Genomic DNA, 17,276 nt, shown 5'->3' with positions numbered 1-17,276 from the left:
CTGGTCTGCTGGGGGGGAGGGGCGCGGCTAGTGTGCCCCCCCCTCCCCCAGCAGACCAGGCTTTTGTTTTGGAACCTGGAGCAGAGCAGCTGGGGCGCTGCGGATTGGTCCTGCAGCGCCCGCTCTGGGCACTACTGGACCAACCCGGCAGCACCCCAGCTGCTCTGCCCCAGGCGTCCTGATTCAGCCGCTGCTGGTCAGTTTCAGCAGTGGCTGAATCAGGACGCCTGGGGCAGAGCAGATGGGGTGCTGCTGGGTTGGTCCAGTAGCGCCGAGGAGCGGTGCTACTGGAGCAACCCAGCAGCACCCCAGCTGCTCTGCCCCAGGCGTCCCCAAGTCAGCCGCTGCTGAAACTGACCAGCGCGGACTACAGGAAGCCCGAGGCAGAGTTGCTCTGCCCCAGGCTTCCTGGAATCAGCGCTGATCAGTTTCAGCAGCAGCTGACTTGAGGAAGCTTGGGGTTCTTAAGTTGAATCTTTATGTAAGTCAGAACTGGCGATCAGTTTCAGCAGCGGCTGAATCTGGACGCCAGTTCCGACTTACATACAGATTCAACTTAAGAACAAACCTACAGTCCCTATCTTGTACGTAACCCGGGGACTGCCTGTAGTGAAAAATTCATACAATATTACATTAAAAGAGAAAATGAAAGCACTATATGAGCAAACATCAGCTATCACTCAAACAGAAATGTAGCAGGAGCTTATCTTCCAAAATTCAATAGGTACAAAAATATCTGTCAAACTCTGGTGGCCCCCCACCAGTCCCACTTTTCAGAAGAACTGCTATCTCGGCAGCAGCAAATCATGGTTAAACAGAATCAGAAACAGAGAACAGGTGCTTCAGGAGAAGCTGAGAAGTTCAGGGGAAAGTATCAACTGCATATCCTAATCATTTCCTCTATGGCTTATTGTACCTGAAGCAGTAAGGATCTGAAATAAGCCTAAACGTAGCAAACCAATGAGCTGATAAACAAATCTGTTTTTTCTATAAAGATAATATTTTTTGTACTTGACAGCACTCTATTATGTTGTATGAAAAAGAAATTATAGACAACCATACCACAAAAGGTGTAGGGGTTATACTGGAGAAGAGATATACGGGAATTCCCTGACTGATAAAAGTTGTTGCAGCAAGCCGTGCAAACCTAAATGACAAAAAAAGTTTATTTGGAAATATACTCATGAGATTCTCTCACTAGACAGTTGTGTAAAACCCACAACGAGCATGTAGATTTGATTCTGATGTAATTCATTTGTTCCTTATTTTGGTTACAAACATGGTCCCAATTTGCAGTACAGACTGGATTTTACCTGTGTTTTGTAACCCAAACACAAAAAGAAAGCAAAGCTAAATTTCTTATCAGATGTACAGTGCATACATGTTTACATTGAAAGTACACCCACATCTAACTGCTCAAAAGAAAATATTGTAGAAACAGTGACCAAGCTACAATAAATTCTATTTAACATGCAGAGAAAAAATTGTATTTTCCATAGAAAATTAAGAGTACCTTTTGCTGCTACTTCCACTTGAAGTATGGGCACGAGCATCAAAACCAATTACTACCCCTCTTTTCTTTAAATCACTGAAGTTCTTTTCAAGGTACCTGCAAAATCCCTAAATACAAAAGCCCCAAAACTCAGTCTTAGTATTTTAAATATGCTTGCAATACATTTTCAAATCTTTTTAAAAAGCCACAAATAAAGTACTCTAAATTGGTTAAGAGCACAATTTTATGGGAGCAAGAAATATTGACTAAAAAAATGGCTAGTCTCCAAACAAAAATAATGAACTGACTAGTTTTATAATGTGAATAATTCCAAATGAAAAATTTAAATCCAGGCAGACAGGGCAAAAATGTTTACTTTGGATTACAGAAATGTATAAGTTATTAATAGATGCCTTTTTCCCCATACTTGTGACCTGAAAAAATAATCACTATTAGTCAATACATTCATTTTTTTCCCCTCAAACCTGAAAATGAAATCGGTTTAGGCTTAAAAGCAGGCTCCACACATGCACCAGCTCCCACCTCTCCCCACCCCCCGCTGCCTGATATAGAGGCAGCAAAGCATGTGTGCGCGCGCATTGTAATCAATAAGTCTATACAGCATACAGGGATAAACTATACATTAACATTCCTAATATAAACTGGAGCTGTCACGCAATTTTAAAAATTAATCACAATTAACTGCACTGTTATATAATGAAAAAATACCATTTAGTTAAGTTTTCTTGAATGTTTCCTACATTTTCAAACACTGATTTCAATTACAGCACAGAATACAAAGAGTACACTGTTGCATTTTTAATTACAAATTACAAATATTTGCCTTGTAAAAAAAACTAAACAAGAAACAGTATTCTAGTAATACAAGTATTGTAATGCAGTCTCTTTATCATGAAAGTTGAACTTACAATTTATCTAAAAACAAACTGTACTCAAAAATACAACTATTTCAATTTAAAACTTTAAAGCCTACAAGGCTGCTCAGTCCTACTTCTTGTTCAGTCAATCACTAAGGGTACGTCTCGACTACATGTCTCTGTCGCCAGAGGCATGTAGTCTAGACGTACCGTAAGAGAAACAAGTTTGTTTATATTTGCAGGAGATAATGCTGTCCGTTTCTTGTTTACAGTGTCACCTGAAAGTGAGAACAGACATTTGCATAGCACTTTTGTAGCAGACATTGCCTGGTATTTACATGCCATGTGCTAATGATTCATATGTCCCTTCATGCTTCTACCACATGCATCCATGCTGATGACAGGATCTGCTCAATAGCTATCCAAAAGCAGTGTAGACTGATGCATATTTATTTTTATTGAGTAAGATGCCACCAGTAGGGTTATGAGTTTGTTGGTTTGTTTTTTTGTGGTTTGGGTTCTGTAGTGTCTGCATTACAGCATTGCTCTTTTAAGACGTCTAAAAGCATGTTCCACACCTCATTCCACTTGGACTTTGGAAGACATGAGATTCTTAAAGCTTGGGTCAAGTTCTATAGCTGTATTTAGAAATCTCACATCAGTATCTTTGTGTTTTGTCAAATCTGCAGCAAGTGTTCTTAAACGAACATCTGCTGAGTCATTATCTGAGACTGCTGTAACATGAAATACATAGCAGAATGCACGTAAACACAGTGCAGGGCACACACAATTCTCCCTCAAGGAGTTCAAAAAATTATTGGATTTGTTACTGGATTTTTTTTTAAACAAATAAGTGTCATCATGGAAGCATTTTGCCTGGAAAGATGGCCAAAGCATGGGGGGGGGGTCATACATATCTGGCCCATGTGTCAGTTTTGTAGCCAGGATTCCATGTTAACACTTGTTCATAGTTTTAATGCCACCTAAAAGTGAGAAACGAGTAGCATTATCTCCCATAAACATTAACTAACTTGTTTGTATTAGCTATTGCCTGAATAAGTAGAAGAACTGGATGGACCTGTAGGATCTCTAGTTTTACACTGTTTTGTTTTTAAGTGCAATTAAGTAACAAAACAAAAAAAAGAAATCTACATTTGTAAATTGCACTTTTACAAAGACGTTGCTCTACAAAATTTGTATTGGTGAGCTGGAAAACACTATTTCTTTAATCATTTTACAGTGCAAATATTTGTAAAGATAATATAAGAGAGCACTGACATTTTGTAATTGATATACTTGAAAATATAGAAAAGCATCCAGAAATATTTAATCAATCTCAATTGGTGTTCTACTATTGTTTAACAATATCATTAAACTGCAATAAATTGAGATTAATTTGAATAATGATTAATGTTTGTATTTAATCATGTGAGTTAACTGATTAACTGACAGCCCTAATATAGCTCAATAAGATGGCAATTTTAAGGTAAAGATTTTAAAACTAGTATTTCAATACATGCTGCTGGGTTTGCTAAAGTAGTTAACATTGGCCTAATTCTGCTCCCACTGAAAACTACCTTTGAGGTTTTGGAGAGTGATTAAGCATAATGTTGTTTCATCTGATTACATTTTTATTAAAATATTCATTTCTTCTAAAAGCAGAAGAAAAGCCTGCAGTTACAGAACAGAAAAAACAAAGTGAACCTGGTACCTGAGTTGTCTGGATAATAGTCAAGTCATTCATCTGAGAAATTCCTGCCCCCATGGCTGCTCTGAGCCCTGCTGTCCCAAACTCCATCCGTGAACCAAAACATTTTTGTAGTTCTCCTGTATTTTTTTCAGCAACCATTTTCTTCACTATTTCTGAGGTTTTAGTATTCTGTAGAAAGATAAATTACAATGTACTGGTATTCTGAGAAAGCCTGTTTGTTATAGCTTTAGTCTCAAATTGTGATACTAAGAATCAGTAGAGTAGGAAAAAAAAATGAACTAAACTTGTATACCAAATTTAAAAGCTCCAAAGTATTTATCATAACACCTTCATAATTTTAATTAGTCCTGTTATTAAAGGATTCTTATTCCAATATTATATCCATAATCTGGCATACCAATTGCAGTTTGCAAACTAATTTGAGAACCTGATGCTGAAATCTTAGAAATCCTCGCTACTTTGAAAGTCTGTCAGATACAAAAATATTATAAAATGTGGTTCCAAAGAGGAAGGAGAGACGCTGTTCTCAGTAGTGATGGATGGCAGAATAAGGAGCAATGGTCTCAAGTTACAGTGGGGGAGGTCTAGATTGGATATTAGGAAAAACTATTTCACTAGGAAGGTGGTGAAGTACTGGAATGGGTTACCTAGGGAGGTGGTCGATTCTCCATCTCTAGAGGTTTTTAAGTCTCAGCTTGACAAAGCCCTGGCTGAGTTGATTTAGTTGGGGTTGGTCCTGCTTCGAGCAGGGGGCTGGACTTGACCTCCTGAGATCTCTTCCAGACCTAGGATTTTATAGTTCTATGAATACAGGTTGGTCCTCCCTTGTCTGGTACCCTTGGGACTTGACCTATTTCCAATGAGGGAATCAGCTGGATCAGGGGATGTCTCTTGTTACCAGTCTCCCAGGATACTCCTTCTCTCTGCAGTTGGCTCCACTACAGCCCCACTGTCACTGGGCTCCAGCCTGAAGGGCTTGGACTTAGTCTGCAGCCCACTGGGACTCCCGGGGACAGGATACCCCAGCTACCATGGCCCTACTTCTCCCCTGTCTGACCAGGGATTCCCAGGAATGGGGCTTGCCAGCTGTCCGACATCTGCTGCATTCCACTAAGGATCCCCAGGAACAGGGCTTGCCGACTGCCCTGCTTTTGCTGTGTGACGCTGGGTGTCCCCGGGGCCAGGCCTTGCTGACTACCCCATGACTGCCCATCCCGGCCAGAGCTCCCCAGGGATGGGGTTTGCCAGTTCCACTTCTGTCCCTCCCAGCCGGGTTCACTGTTTCCGCTAGCCGGGGCTCCCAGCCAGTTCACACTCCTGGGTGGTGGGGCTCTCTGATCTAGCAACATCCGTGGTCCTGACAGACCATGGTGTTGCCGGACCAGAGAGTCCCAATTTCAGAGGTTCAACCTGTATAAGATTAGACCATTACTGTTATGTGAAAAAATAATTTGAAAGAGAGGGTACTGAAAGGCTATTTAGGGAAATAAATAGATATTACTTGTATAGTACATACTACAAATATGCATGAAACTTAAAAAAAGGCAACATCTCTGTTCCACAAGCTAATATAATAACAACAGGAAGAAGAAATATGTGAAGGGGTTAGAAGGGAGGGAAGATGAAGACAAATATATTCCAAACAAGCAGTTACTGGGGAGACTATATCCATCCATCTTAATGGCTATACTTTTAAAGTTTAATAATCAACTACTTTAAAAACCAATTACTCAAAGAGGATTAAAGAAGGAACTGGAAGAAAGTCTCTTCACCAATTCTGGGATACAGCCTTACTCTATCCATAATGAGTAGGGGAGGCTTTTTTCTTTTTTTTAAATGTTCATTATGTGCACTGCTTTGGAGGCATTTTCCCTTTTTCTTGGAACATTACATGCAAAATCCAATTGTAATATCTCATCCAATGAAGTATACAAGACTTTCACTATATTGAAATACCCTTATATCAGCAATCTTCATATTAACAAGATTACTGGATTTAATGTTTCTACACTAGTAATTCCCTAATCTCTGATAAGCCAGAGAGAATACTGAAATAAGTTTTGGTCCAGTAATTAGGATACTGGCATAGGACCTCTGAGCCCTAGCCAAGATTCTCTGCTCTGCCACAGATTTCTGTGTGACCTTGGACAAATCGTTTGTCTCTCTGTGACTCAATTCCCTATCTCTATCTTACATTCAGACTCTACATTCTGATGCCAGAGTGCCTTAGATTGGGAAACAATGTATTGTGATATGTGGCATCTTGTGCAATTAATTATCCATCGCATGACAGCACATACTTTCTACTGAAGTACAATAAAGTTTAGATTTTAAAGTAGTTACATCTTAGACTTGTAGTCAACCAAGTGACTTTCTGAAGATCACAGAAATTATTATTTATTGAACATCTTTAGCATGCTTGATAATGTAACAGAGGAAAACAAACTTCCAGTGAACATTTAAACAGATGCACAGCTGCATTCATGTGAGAAAAGTCTCAAGGTTAGCCATGCTAGTCTGTAACTTAAAAAAAATTTGAAATGGTAACACAGAAACCTGTGGAGGAACATTTTAACCTGTGCAGGCACCCATTAATGGATGTAAACGTAGCCATTCTTTTACAAAGCAATTTCAGAAGCCAACTAGAGAGAGAGACTGTGGAACTGGCCTTCATATGCAAATTTGACACTATCTCCCAGGGATTGAACAAAGACATGAACTGGTTGGGCTGTTATATTCAACAACCAAATCACATCAAAAGCTAAGTACGGGACACTTACAGCCCATTCTATTAGCCTCATTTAGCACAGGCACTATAATTGACAAGGGTGTTTTTTTTTAAAATCTCCCCCTTTTTCTGCTTTACATTTGGAGTTTACATCCCTTTTGCTCCACTCATCTGAAGAAGTGGGTTGTGCCCACGAAAGCTCGATACTATATATTTCTCAGTCTCTAAGGCAGTAGTGAAAGTAACTTAAAATTTCTTACAGGTACTGTCTTATTGCAACCTGGGTCCCTGCCACCTCTTCAAATAGCTCCCTGAACTGTGGCAAAAGTCAGCAACCAGCTCTTGCCCTGTGGGGCCCACCATACGCAGGGGTGCTCCAGCCCAGCCAGAACAGCCTGTCTGTAGCACCCCTCCTTTAATTGGTTAACCGGTTAAACATTAAGTTTAATCGGTTAACCAATTAAATAGGCACTACCGCGGATGCAAAGCTCCCCAGAGTAGAAACAGCTACAAGATTTTTTAAAAATATAGACAAATACAAGCTCTGCTCTCTCCCCCCCAAAAGTATTGGGGAATTACAAACGGAGTTACTATTGTGCTCCCCCAAAGTACTGGGGACGAACAGAATTACTATTGTGAAATATTTTTGTAATATGTAAAATATTGAGAGAAACCACTCTGTGTAGATCATGTACTGAAAAAGTACCACACAGGCTTATCTGCAAACTGTGACTCATGGGTATAATTCCATCAAAATCAATGCAACCATTTTTGTGCCTAACAGTTCACAAGATCAGGACCTTATGTTGATATAACTGAAATAGTAACATGCAGTTTATCAGCGATCAAAAGTCAACTTCACTTTTTCCAATCAAAAATTACCTGTCATCCATCATTCAGTATCAACCCACTCCAGTGGTCTCCAACCTTTTTAACCACAAGATAGGGTTGCCAGATGGTTGCAACAAAAATACCGAACACACGTGACATTATATCAATCTACATTACATCTTATTTAGAAAATACTGGACATTTATATTTTCCTCAATTTATTTCCCAAACAGAAAGCTCAAATACTGGACTGTCCGGTTCAAAACTGGACACCTGGCAACCCTAGCACAAGATCATTTTTTGAATTTAAGTGCAATCCAGGATCTACCTCAAACCCAAACACCCTTCCCCTGCCTTCTTCCCACCCCTTCTCTGAGACCCGGCTCCTACTCACTCCTTCCTCCCTCCCTCCCCCATCCTCATTCACTTTATCAGGCAGCGGACTAGGGTGTGGGGGAGGGGAATCTAGACTCTGATCTTGGGCTAAAGGATTTGGAGTGTGGGAGGGATTCTGAGCTGAACTTGGGGAATGGAGTTGAGGCGCAGCAGGAGGTTCAGGGTCTGGGAGAAAGTTAGAGTGCAGGGGGGACTCAGGGCTAGGACAGGGTTTGGGGTGCAGGAAGGGTTTGGGATTGGGGCCAAGGGTCAGATGGGGCACCACTTACCATGGGTAGCTTCTAGATGGTGGTACAGTGATGCTAAGACAAGTTCACCCCTACTCTGGCCCTTCACCATTCCCAAAAGCAGCCAGCAAACTCTCTTCATTCCTGTCCCCCCTCTGCTTGCTCTGTGGAGATGGAATATGGAGGGAGAGAAGAAGGGCACCCAGATATCATCATCCCCTCCTCTTCTTCCCATGTCTTGCACAGAAAGCAGAATGCTCCCACGGGTGGCAGGCAGCAACACAGCAAAGGGCAGATGAAGTGCTGGCACTTAATAGCCTCCCTGCCAAACCTGTCAGGATCACCTACCAAATGTTCCAAGATCTACCAATAGATCGCAATCTACTGGTTGGTGACCACTAACGTACTCGTTACATTTTCCAGCAAGCACCTCCATACTCTCTCCCATGCTGCTCCACATTTCGGAGGAACTTTCCATAAACCACCTATTATCTGACTATGGTAAAATATTGGAGCAAGAATGCCCTCGAGTAGAAATCAGACTACCTTTCTGATTGTATCACAGTTGCATTTGTTATAGCAAGCTTACTTAAATTACCCACTTTATTAGATGTATCACCTGTTGGGGGGAAAAAACTGACAGTTGAGCATATTGATTGCCTGTAATCTTCTAGAACAAACTTTCATTTATATCTTTATTTGTTTACCAGGTCACCAACGAAAAGCTATTCATATATAAGCTGAAGCTATACAAAAAAAGGAACAAAAATATCTGAAGCTATAAAAAAAGGAACAAAAATATCTGAAGTGTTGGCCTATCCCTAATGATTTAAAAATTGCTTTCTTTTCCAGTTGCTCTGTGTTTTGATTTTGTTATTTTTTCTTTTGTAATTGTTTAGTCTTGAATAATGCTCACATTAAAATGTCAGACACTTCAAAAGGCACTTTCTTTTCATTTCATTTTACTTTGAGTTATTTTAATACAAAAAATACAAGTAACTTTTTTTGTGATTAAACGTAAGCGATTAAGGGTAAGCCTATTGGAAACAACAAAATCTTACTCTCCTTTACTAATGTTTGATAAAGTAGTGCTTAAAATATTTGGCCATTTTCCATATTTAACGAATGTTTGACCAATTATTATTAGACTGGTCAAACACCCAATTCTACTTCTTTTTATTAATCATACATAATACATCAGTTAACATGGGTCACCCCTCCCCCTATTCTCCCTGGTCCCACATTCCCTGTGGGATTTCCTTTTGAAATATACAAGAGCCGCACTGGGACTCTTGAACATTTCAAAGGCTCAGGTATGGCAGAGAGCAGAGGGCCAGTCCCCACACTGGCCCCATGCTCCCTGTGGCGCCTTCGCCTTTGAACTGTTCAATGGCGGAGGCACCCTTATTCACTACTCCAACAGTCGATGGAAATTCCATTGACTATTCAATTAGTAATTAATCTAAATTTAACATCCCTAGCAGCAGGCCAGCCAAGCTGCTCCATGGGTGAGTTCTACTCCAGCAGGGCTGGAGCGCCTCCTGCCCACAGCGCAGCAGCCTGCTCTGGACAGGCTGGGCCCGCCCCACCTCCAGCTGGTCCCCATGTGTTGCACCCTGGGTGGGCAGGGAGCTGCTCCAGCCTAGCTGGTCTAGAGTGCTCGTGGCGCAGCAGGCCAGGCCAGACTGGCCTGCCCTCCTGCCAGCTAGGTGCTGGCTGATGCTTACTGGTTAACAGGTTAACCATTCACATCCCTAGTGCTTTTACCCTATACTATACACCAAATAAAAATATTGCTAAGGGTTCTTAGTTAAATTTTAAGAGTTGTATTTATAAAGCTATCCTATAATGCAAAATGCAAAAGAATTGGGGACTGTGACTGATGTACCCCTGTATCCACCCCCTACACATACTATAATAATCTTGGTATAAAATATGCCATGGGAGCTATCATTCCAAAACTAAACTCACTGCTCATTAATATCATTGTGAAATATATGTAGCAACATTATATGTAAAGTTACAAAATCCCACAGTATGATGTTAAAGACATACAGCCCACATAGCCCCAATTCCCTAATATGATCTGAGGAAGTGGGTCTGGCCCATGAAATCTCATCATCTATTAAACCATCTTGTTAGTCTTTAAAATGCTACATAGTTTTTCCTTTTGTTTCTTAATATCACTTTATAGTCAAATGTTTTGTTCTTTCATCAAAATTAACCCAGTGTTGTTAATTGTGTAACTTAGCTGAAGGCAACAAGTTACTATGTACTAATCTCCAAAGGATTTAGTATATCTGGACTGTTCAGAAGAGAACTGAATACTGAAGAACACACAATTTTGGGGGAAAACTTAGGGTTGGGAACATGTTGGGTTCACCTGCAAATAACCTGGGCTCACAGAAATTGCTTTGCTGACAAGCTGCTGGACCAGGGTTGTAGCTTTACAAAGACACTCAGGGTGTGACCTGCATGCTGGTAGGCAGATTGTGAATGATCAAAGTTAGAAGCTACAACAACAAAGCACTGTGAGGCACTACAGGTTGTAGGGCATGGGTGACACAATCTCTGGTCTGGCTTTCACCTCAGGAAGTCATAGGGACAAAACAGGGAAGTTAAAATACAACATTGCTGAAAACAAACTAAAGGTAAGAGCCAAAAGGCTATTCAAATGCCAAATGAAGTGGAATAATTAAAAGCAACTGCAGATAATTAAAAGCAACTCTGAAAAGACTGTCCACCCCTAGTGGACAAAGTATTGGACAGGGGCTCTGAGTTATAGACCCAATGCTACACTACACTGGCTTGCTGGGTGAACTTTAGCACAGGGCTAGCCAACCTGTTAGAGATGAAGAGCCAAAATAGCGGTTGATAGAGCGCAAAGAGCCATGTACCGGGGGGGGGGGGGGGGGGGGGGGGAGGCGGGGGGCGGGGATGGTAGGCGGGGGAGGAGGAGTTGTTGAGCAAAACAAACAAAAAAAGCCGCATGGGAGGAAAATAGGTGCCAGTATACCATCACAAAAAAAGCACTGGGAAGGGATGAAAGGTGCAAGCTCTGGGAGGGAATTTGGGTGCAGGAAGAAGTAGAGAAGGGGATGCTGGCTCAGGGAGGGGGCTCCAGGCTGGGGAGTTTGGGGCTGAGCTGTAAGGTTGGAGTGCTGAGCAAGCTGCAGGCTCGTGGCTATGAGGGTGCAGGAGTTTGGGCTGGAGTGTGCTCAAGGCAGGAGCTTGAGGGGCTCAGGGCAGGGAGGCTGGGAGTATGATGGGCTCAGGACACAGATTTCCAGTGTGTGAATGGTGCCGTTAAAGTTAAAATACCCTCCAAACCCCCCCCCCAAAGTAAAACCCCCTCCAAAGCCCCCCCAAGCCTAATGTGGCCCCAACTATGCAGTGGAGGCAGGGGACCGGGTGCTGATGGATGCTGGGGCAGGGTACTTGTGTGTGTGTGTGTGGGGGGGGGGGGGTCTGGCCGCAGGAGGGCACAGAGACAGCTGGGGCCAGTACCTTGGGATCCCGTCTGCTCTTCCCCTCCCCTCAGCACCCCCCTTCTCTAACCCAATCCCCTCCCCTTCCCCAGAGCCAAGCACCCCACTAACCCAATCCCCTTCTCCAGAGCCAGCCCCCCACCCACTCTAAACTAATTCTTGGGTTCCAGAGATGGAGCCACCGTTGCTAAAGACACGCACGTCTCCCTCCAGGGCAGGTGCTGGGGCATGTGTACTGAGAAGCTGGCCTTGAGACGTGCTGGCTGGGATGCTGTGCGCACCCCCCCCCCCCCAACCAAATCCCATCCCCTTCCCCAGAATAGAGCCAGGCACCCCCCCACTCAAACCCAATCACTCTCCCTCCCCCCACGCTAACCTAATTCTCGGGTCCCGGAGCCACCACCACCACTACAGCCGCACATCTCCCTCCAGGCGCTGGGGCGCATGCGTTGAGCGACCCCACACCCAATCTCCGTCCCTTCTCCTCCCCTTTCCCTTCCCCAGAGCCAGACACCTCCTCTCCTCACTCGAACCCAATTCCCCTCCCTCCCAACCTTATGCCCAAGTCCCGGAGCTGCCGCTGGCACCACCGCCGCACCCGGAGCCTTCCACGCTGCCTGCGCACAGCAGCTGGCTGCTAGCACATGCAGGCTGGGACACTGTGTGAAAAACAGCCTGCACATGCAGGATATGATGTAATGCGCTGGGAGGCCATGAATGGAACAGCACAGGCCATGAGCATGCACGTGGCTCTCAGCGACCCGACCTGAGCAGTTCCGGGTTCCGTCAGGAGCCGCAATTTTTTTCTTGTGGCTCGCAAGCCACAGGTTGGCCACTGCTGCTTTAGCACATCACCTCCCTGTGCCTCAGTTTCCTCTTCTAAAAAAAAAATGTACAAAAGGGTCAGCAGCTATTCAACACAATGCATTTTGTAGAAAATCCCCAATTCTTCATCATCAAAACAAAAATCTTTTGCTGCAATGAATTTGGATGAAATTTTCTCCCAGAATAGAATTATGGCCAAAACCAGAGAAAAGAGAGTGTTCGCTAGAGGTTTCCTAATAAGCGCCCCTCCCCCCCCCCCCCCCCCCGCCCGCCCGCAACAGATGCTCAGAGCTGCCATACACAGAACTGCCACAGCTGTGTGAGAGGCTCCTTTCTCCTGGCTGTAGCAGTTTCCTGCTGGGAGCAGTGGAGCACAGAACAGCCTTGGCAGAGGGAAAGATACCTTCTCAACATTATCACCCACCCATTTCACAATAGCATGGATCCCCCCTAGCTGGGAGAGAGGTGCCCCTAACTCAAGCCAACCCAGCCTCATCAGAACTGCTACAGTTGGCAAAGAGGCACCTCTCATCTAGCCCAGAGCTGCTGCAGAGAGAGAGAGAGAGGACTGGGGGGGGGGGGGGGAACCCTCTCTTCTAGAGAAGCCTGTACTCAAAACCTCATATCTACATCCCCATCTGAAAACTCACACTCCCAGTCTTCACCCCTGCTCTCCAACTCTTTGCCCCAACCCTGAGCTCCCCTCCTGTACCCAAACTCCTCACTTCCAACCAGAACCCTCATCCCCTCAAGCCTGAGTCTCCTCCTAAACACCCCACCCTCCACCACAAATCATCCATATGCAGCATGAATTGTGTGCGCACCAATATAAAGATGTGTCACACATCGTTTCCATATTGGTGCACATAATAAAATTCATTGTGCACATGGACATAAACAAACCGGGGGCGCACTGGGGTGCATTCACCCAGGCGAGCGGGACACCAAAGGCCAAGTGCCTAGCTGCTCTCACACAAGCCTGGCTTTTACTACGACCTGCCCTCCAGAAGAGAGAGGCACCCTGCAATCTCACCAAGTTTGGCTGGAGGCCCCGTCTAGCCCTGCGTGTCCAGGATTGTGTAACTGTTCTGGAAACGCAATGGTGGCTGCCAGCCCGCCCGAGGGCTCTGCGATCCACGCGCACCGCCTAACCCGCAGCGAACGGGAGACTGGCTGGAGCTATCTGCTTCCACCGACAAGCCTCTCCCGCCGCCGCCGCCCCTAGCAGCACGCGCAGGACCGGGGGGCGCAGCAGTTGCCTGTGATTTTCGGACCACGCCCTACAGGCAGCAGCGAGCCGCAGCGCCCCGCTCGCAGGCAGCCGGCCCGGGCGTGCCCAGCACCGTCACCTGCCGCCGCAGGCGGGAAACGGGCGCAGCTGGCACCGTCACACGCGCATCGCGGCAGGGGGCGATGTCGGGAACAGAAGGGCGCGCCCGGCTCCCCGCCTCACCTTGTCCCAGCGCAGCCACTGCGCTGCCGCCTCGGCCAGCCTGGCCGTCTCGCAGGGACTCGGCGCCGCCATCCTGCCCGTCAGCTCAGCCAGCCCGCCCGGCGCGCCCTTCCGCAGCAGAGCGCTCCGAGGGGCGGGGCCAGTCGGCCACAGGGCCGAGGAGATTGGGAGCGAACCAAAGCGGCCGTTAGCTTCCCGCCCCCGCCCCCACCCCGCGCTTCCTCTCGGGGCGGGGCCATTAACGCAGCAGTTTGGGCGAAGGGAAGGATCCACTCTAACCCTCTAGCCAGGGGAGTCCAAACTTTTTTCAAAGAGGGCCAGATGTGATGAAGTGAACATGCGTGAGGGCCGACCATTTTGCCTGACATTCTTTGAACCATTAAAATTAAATGCAAATTAACTATTTTATGCAAAGTTTATTGCAAATGGCATACTTTTCATTTCGTCACATGGATGACAAATCTAAACAGGGGTTAAATCACTCTGCCTTTCATATCTGAAGGCCAGATGAAAAAAAAATCCAGGAAGCTGAAATATATGGCAGGGACATTGTAAAGTACATTATATATTATTGGTAATAAAGGTTGTCTGTCAACTTTTAAGTTCAAAAAATAGGAACAGGAACATAACACCAAGTATACATGTTGTGTCCAACTATATTTATAACTGATTTAGGCCAACTGACATTAACTGAGATTTTACAATGTATTCATCTCAATACATATGGATTCGTTGGGGGCCATAAAAGATAGATATTGCCAAATTACCTGGGGGGCCGTATTAAACCGGAACACGGGCCGCAATTGGCCCGCGGGCCAGACTTTGGACATGCCTGCTCTACGCGCTCGACGCTACCCTTACTGCGCATGCGCCAGCCTCCCGCACATGGTCGCTAACATCACCAGCTGCCTGTCCATTAACTCTGCGCTCTCGCGCCGGAGGGGTGTAGCGTTCCGTGGAAGGGGCCAAGCTGGTCGTGTGGAGGTGGCAGGCAGAAGGCGGCTTCCTGGGCTGCGGAGGCCACAGTGTCCCCCTGGGCCGGAGCTTCGCAGCTTTTCTCTAGCAGAGATACCAGGCTGAGCTGCCCAGGAAACTTGGATCTGCCCTGCGTCTCCTCAGCTGCCTGCGGGGCACCTGTGGGATCTAAGGATGATCACGTTAAGGGCTAGTCTACTATCTGATAAGCATTTGCTTATGGGGCATCTATATATATAGATAGATAGATATAGATATGAGTTGACTAGTCAATTCCCTTCCCCCTTTTCTGCCTCTATCAGAGAGAGACAGCAAAGGGGGAGGGGGAAATGGGGTACTTCAAAGCGGCAGCTCTACATGGTCCTGACACCGGGCTCCATGTGGCATTGCACTTTGAAACACCATCATGATGTTTACATCGACCTCGGGATCAGCTGGCAACTCCCCAGCTTATCCTGGTTTCCAGTGCAGAACCTGGGCAGCTGGGGACTCCCCAGCTGATCCCGGGTACTGGGCAAATGTCATGCATGGAGCCTGGGATCAGCTGGGAAGTCCTCAGCTGACCAGGGCTCTGTGTTCCATTTCAAAGCGGCCATGCAGCATTGAGCCTGGGGTTAGCGGGGGACTTGGAGTCCCCCGCTGACCACAAACTCCAGGAGCGCACTTCTGCTTTGAAATGCACAAGAGCCACTCTTGGGACTCTTGTACATTTAAAAGCTTGCACCTGCATGCAGCCCGGAGTTAGCGGGACTTCCCACTGACCCTGGGCTGTATGTAGAGTTCCGCATTCCTCCTTTAAAGTGTACAAGAGCCCCAGGACTAAGGAAGTGTCTATCCAGTAGTGGATGGAAATTCTATTGACTACTTGATGAGTAAATTATTTGATATATAATATTCTTAGGGGGATCACCACATTGCTTGCAGATGCTGGAAGCGTAGTGCCTGACATGTGACTGCTTACTGACCAGCTTCTCATGCCCAGGAATTGCTTTGAATGCATCTTTCCTCCTATCCCCTACACTTCAATAACTACACAGCACCTCTACCATTGTGGTTTTAATAACAGTAAAGGTGCAATTCTCCAGATATTTAATTAAAAAAAACTTCAGAAAATCCCCAAGATAAAGTCCATAACCATATCACAGAAGTTCATACTCAGCCCTCATGAGCACCATTTCAGATTCTGATTGGGGGACTCTGATAGATGAAGGGCTGGATTAAGGGGGGGGCTAGCCAGGCAGCTGCCCAGGGTGCCAACCTAAGGAGGGTGCCCCTTAGAGCTGCCATCAGGGATGGGGGCTGCGCATGTGCCGTGTGTCCGGGGGCAGAGCCGCACATGTCGCGCGCCCGCTGCCCGGGGCGCAGGAATGGCTCGAGCCAGCCCTGGATAGGTGCTATATCAGAGCAAAATTCTTCACCCTGGGAGGAAGGCCAACCTCAGGTACACCACCATCATGAGCCAAATAAAAAAAGCCCATGAGACTGACTTAAACAAATAAGATGACAGATAGATTTTGAGTCGTATGCGTCTTCGCTTTTTTGAGCCTTTAGGGCATACTCAGATCATGTTTTCAGCCTTTTCTCTCCAAACCCGAGGACTTGAAACACTTTCTACATGAAAGCTGATGGTGTGGGTTTACACTAAATAGGCTATGTTGACATGGCTGAAAGCACAGTCCCCTAGCTTAGATGCAGCCTACATTCACCTGATTGGAATCAATGCGAACAAGCACTTGAAGAATCTTTTTCTGTAACAACTGGAGGATCATGGGGGAGACGTGGCTATATATCCAGTGGTGAGAGAAGGCTCAGACTCCCACACTACCCACCCATTTCTTTGGGGGGGACCCAAAACTGTGGGTGTCCAGAATGTAAGGCAGGGGAAGGCTCGGCCTTTCCAAACCACCAGGCATAGCCCTGCTCATACTCTGTCCCCAAAACGCCTGCAGTAGGCATTCTGAGGCAGAGTGCTGCTGTCCCCAGCACCTGTCCTCCACGTGCTCCAGGGCTGAAGAGGGAGGGCTGGGCCAGGCCAGGCCAGGACACAGCGCACCCTTCTCCAGGGCTATGGAAGGCTGGGGCCATGCCACGCACCCTCCGACCACCTCTGGGGTGTGGAGGCTGGGGCCATGCCACGTGCCCTCTGCCCTCCCTTCCTAGGGCTGAAGAGGCCACGCCACGTGGAGTGACCTCCTTCATTCCCTGGTGCTCTGGGGCTAGAGAAGCTGGGCTGCGCTGGGTCACATGGCTTGCCTTTCTCTGGGACTGGGGT

The 17,276-nt window shown here is 46.0% G+C and overlaps 1 protein-coding gene across 4 annotated transcripts in view; it reads right to left on the bottom strand.

The window, feature by feature from the left end:
* The window catches only part of PGM2 (phosphoglucomutase 2), a 30,082-nt gene extending 15,849 nt beyond the window's left edge, over positions 1-14,233 (bottom strand). The window contains exons 1-5 of one of the 4 annotated variants that reach the window (XM_075930588.2): positions 14,030-14,163; positions 12,518-12,630; positions 4,082-4,249; positions 1,514-1,620; positions 1,063-1,147 (exon numbers count right to left, since the gene is read on the bottom strand). In XM_075930588.2, coding sequence (XP_075786703.2) covers positions 1,063-1,147; positions 1,514-1,620; positions 4,082-4,219 — 330 coding nt within the window. In that variant the 5' untranslated portion in view covers positions 4,220-4,249; positions 12,518-12,630; positions 14,030-14,163. Of the gene's footprint in view, positions 1-1,062; positions 1,148-1,513; positions 1,621-4,081; positions 4,250-8,305; positions 9,013-12,517; positions 12,631-13,609; positions 13,792-14,029 lie in introns of those variants that run through there. The other 3 variants (XM_075930587.2, XM_006129538.5, XM_006129537.4) reach the window with 3 other exon arrangements.
* Between the last annotated feature and the right edge of the window lie 3,043 nt (positions 14,234-17,276).

The sequence above is a fragment of the Pelodiscus sinensis genome, chromosome 4 (genome assembly GCF_052426305.1).
Source record: "Pelodiscus sinensis isolate ZL-2025 chromosome 4, ASM5242630v1, whole genome shotgun sequence".
Lineage (NCBI taxonomy): Eukaryota > Metazoa > Chordata > Testudines > Trionychidae > Pelodiscus > Pelodiscus sinensis.
This window is presented reverse-complemented; position numbering and strand designations above follow the sequence as displayed.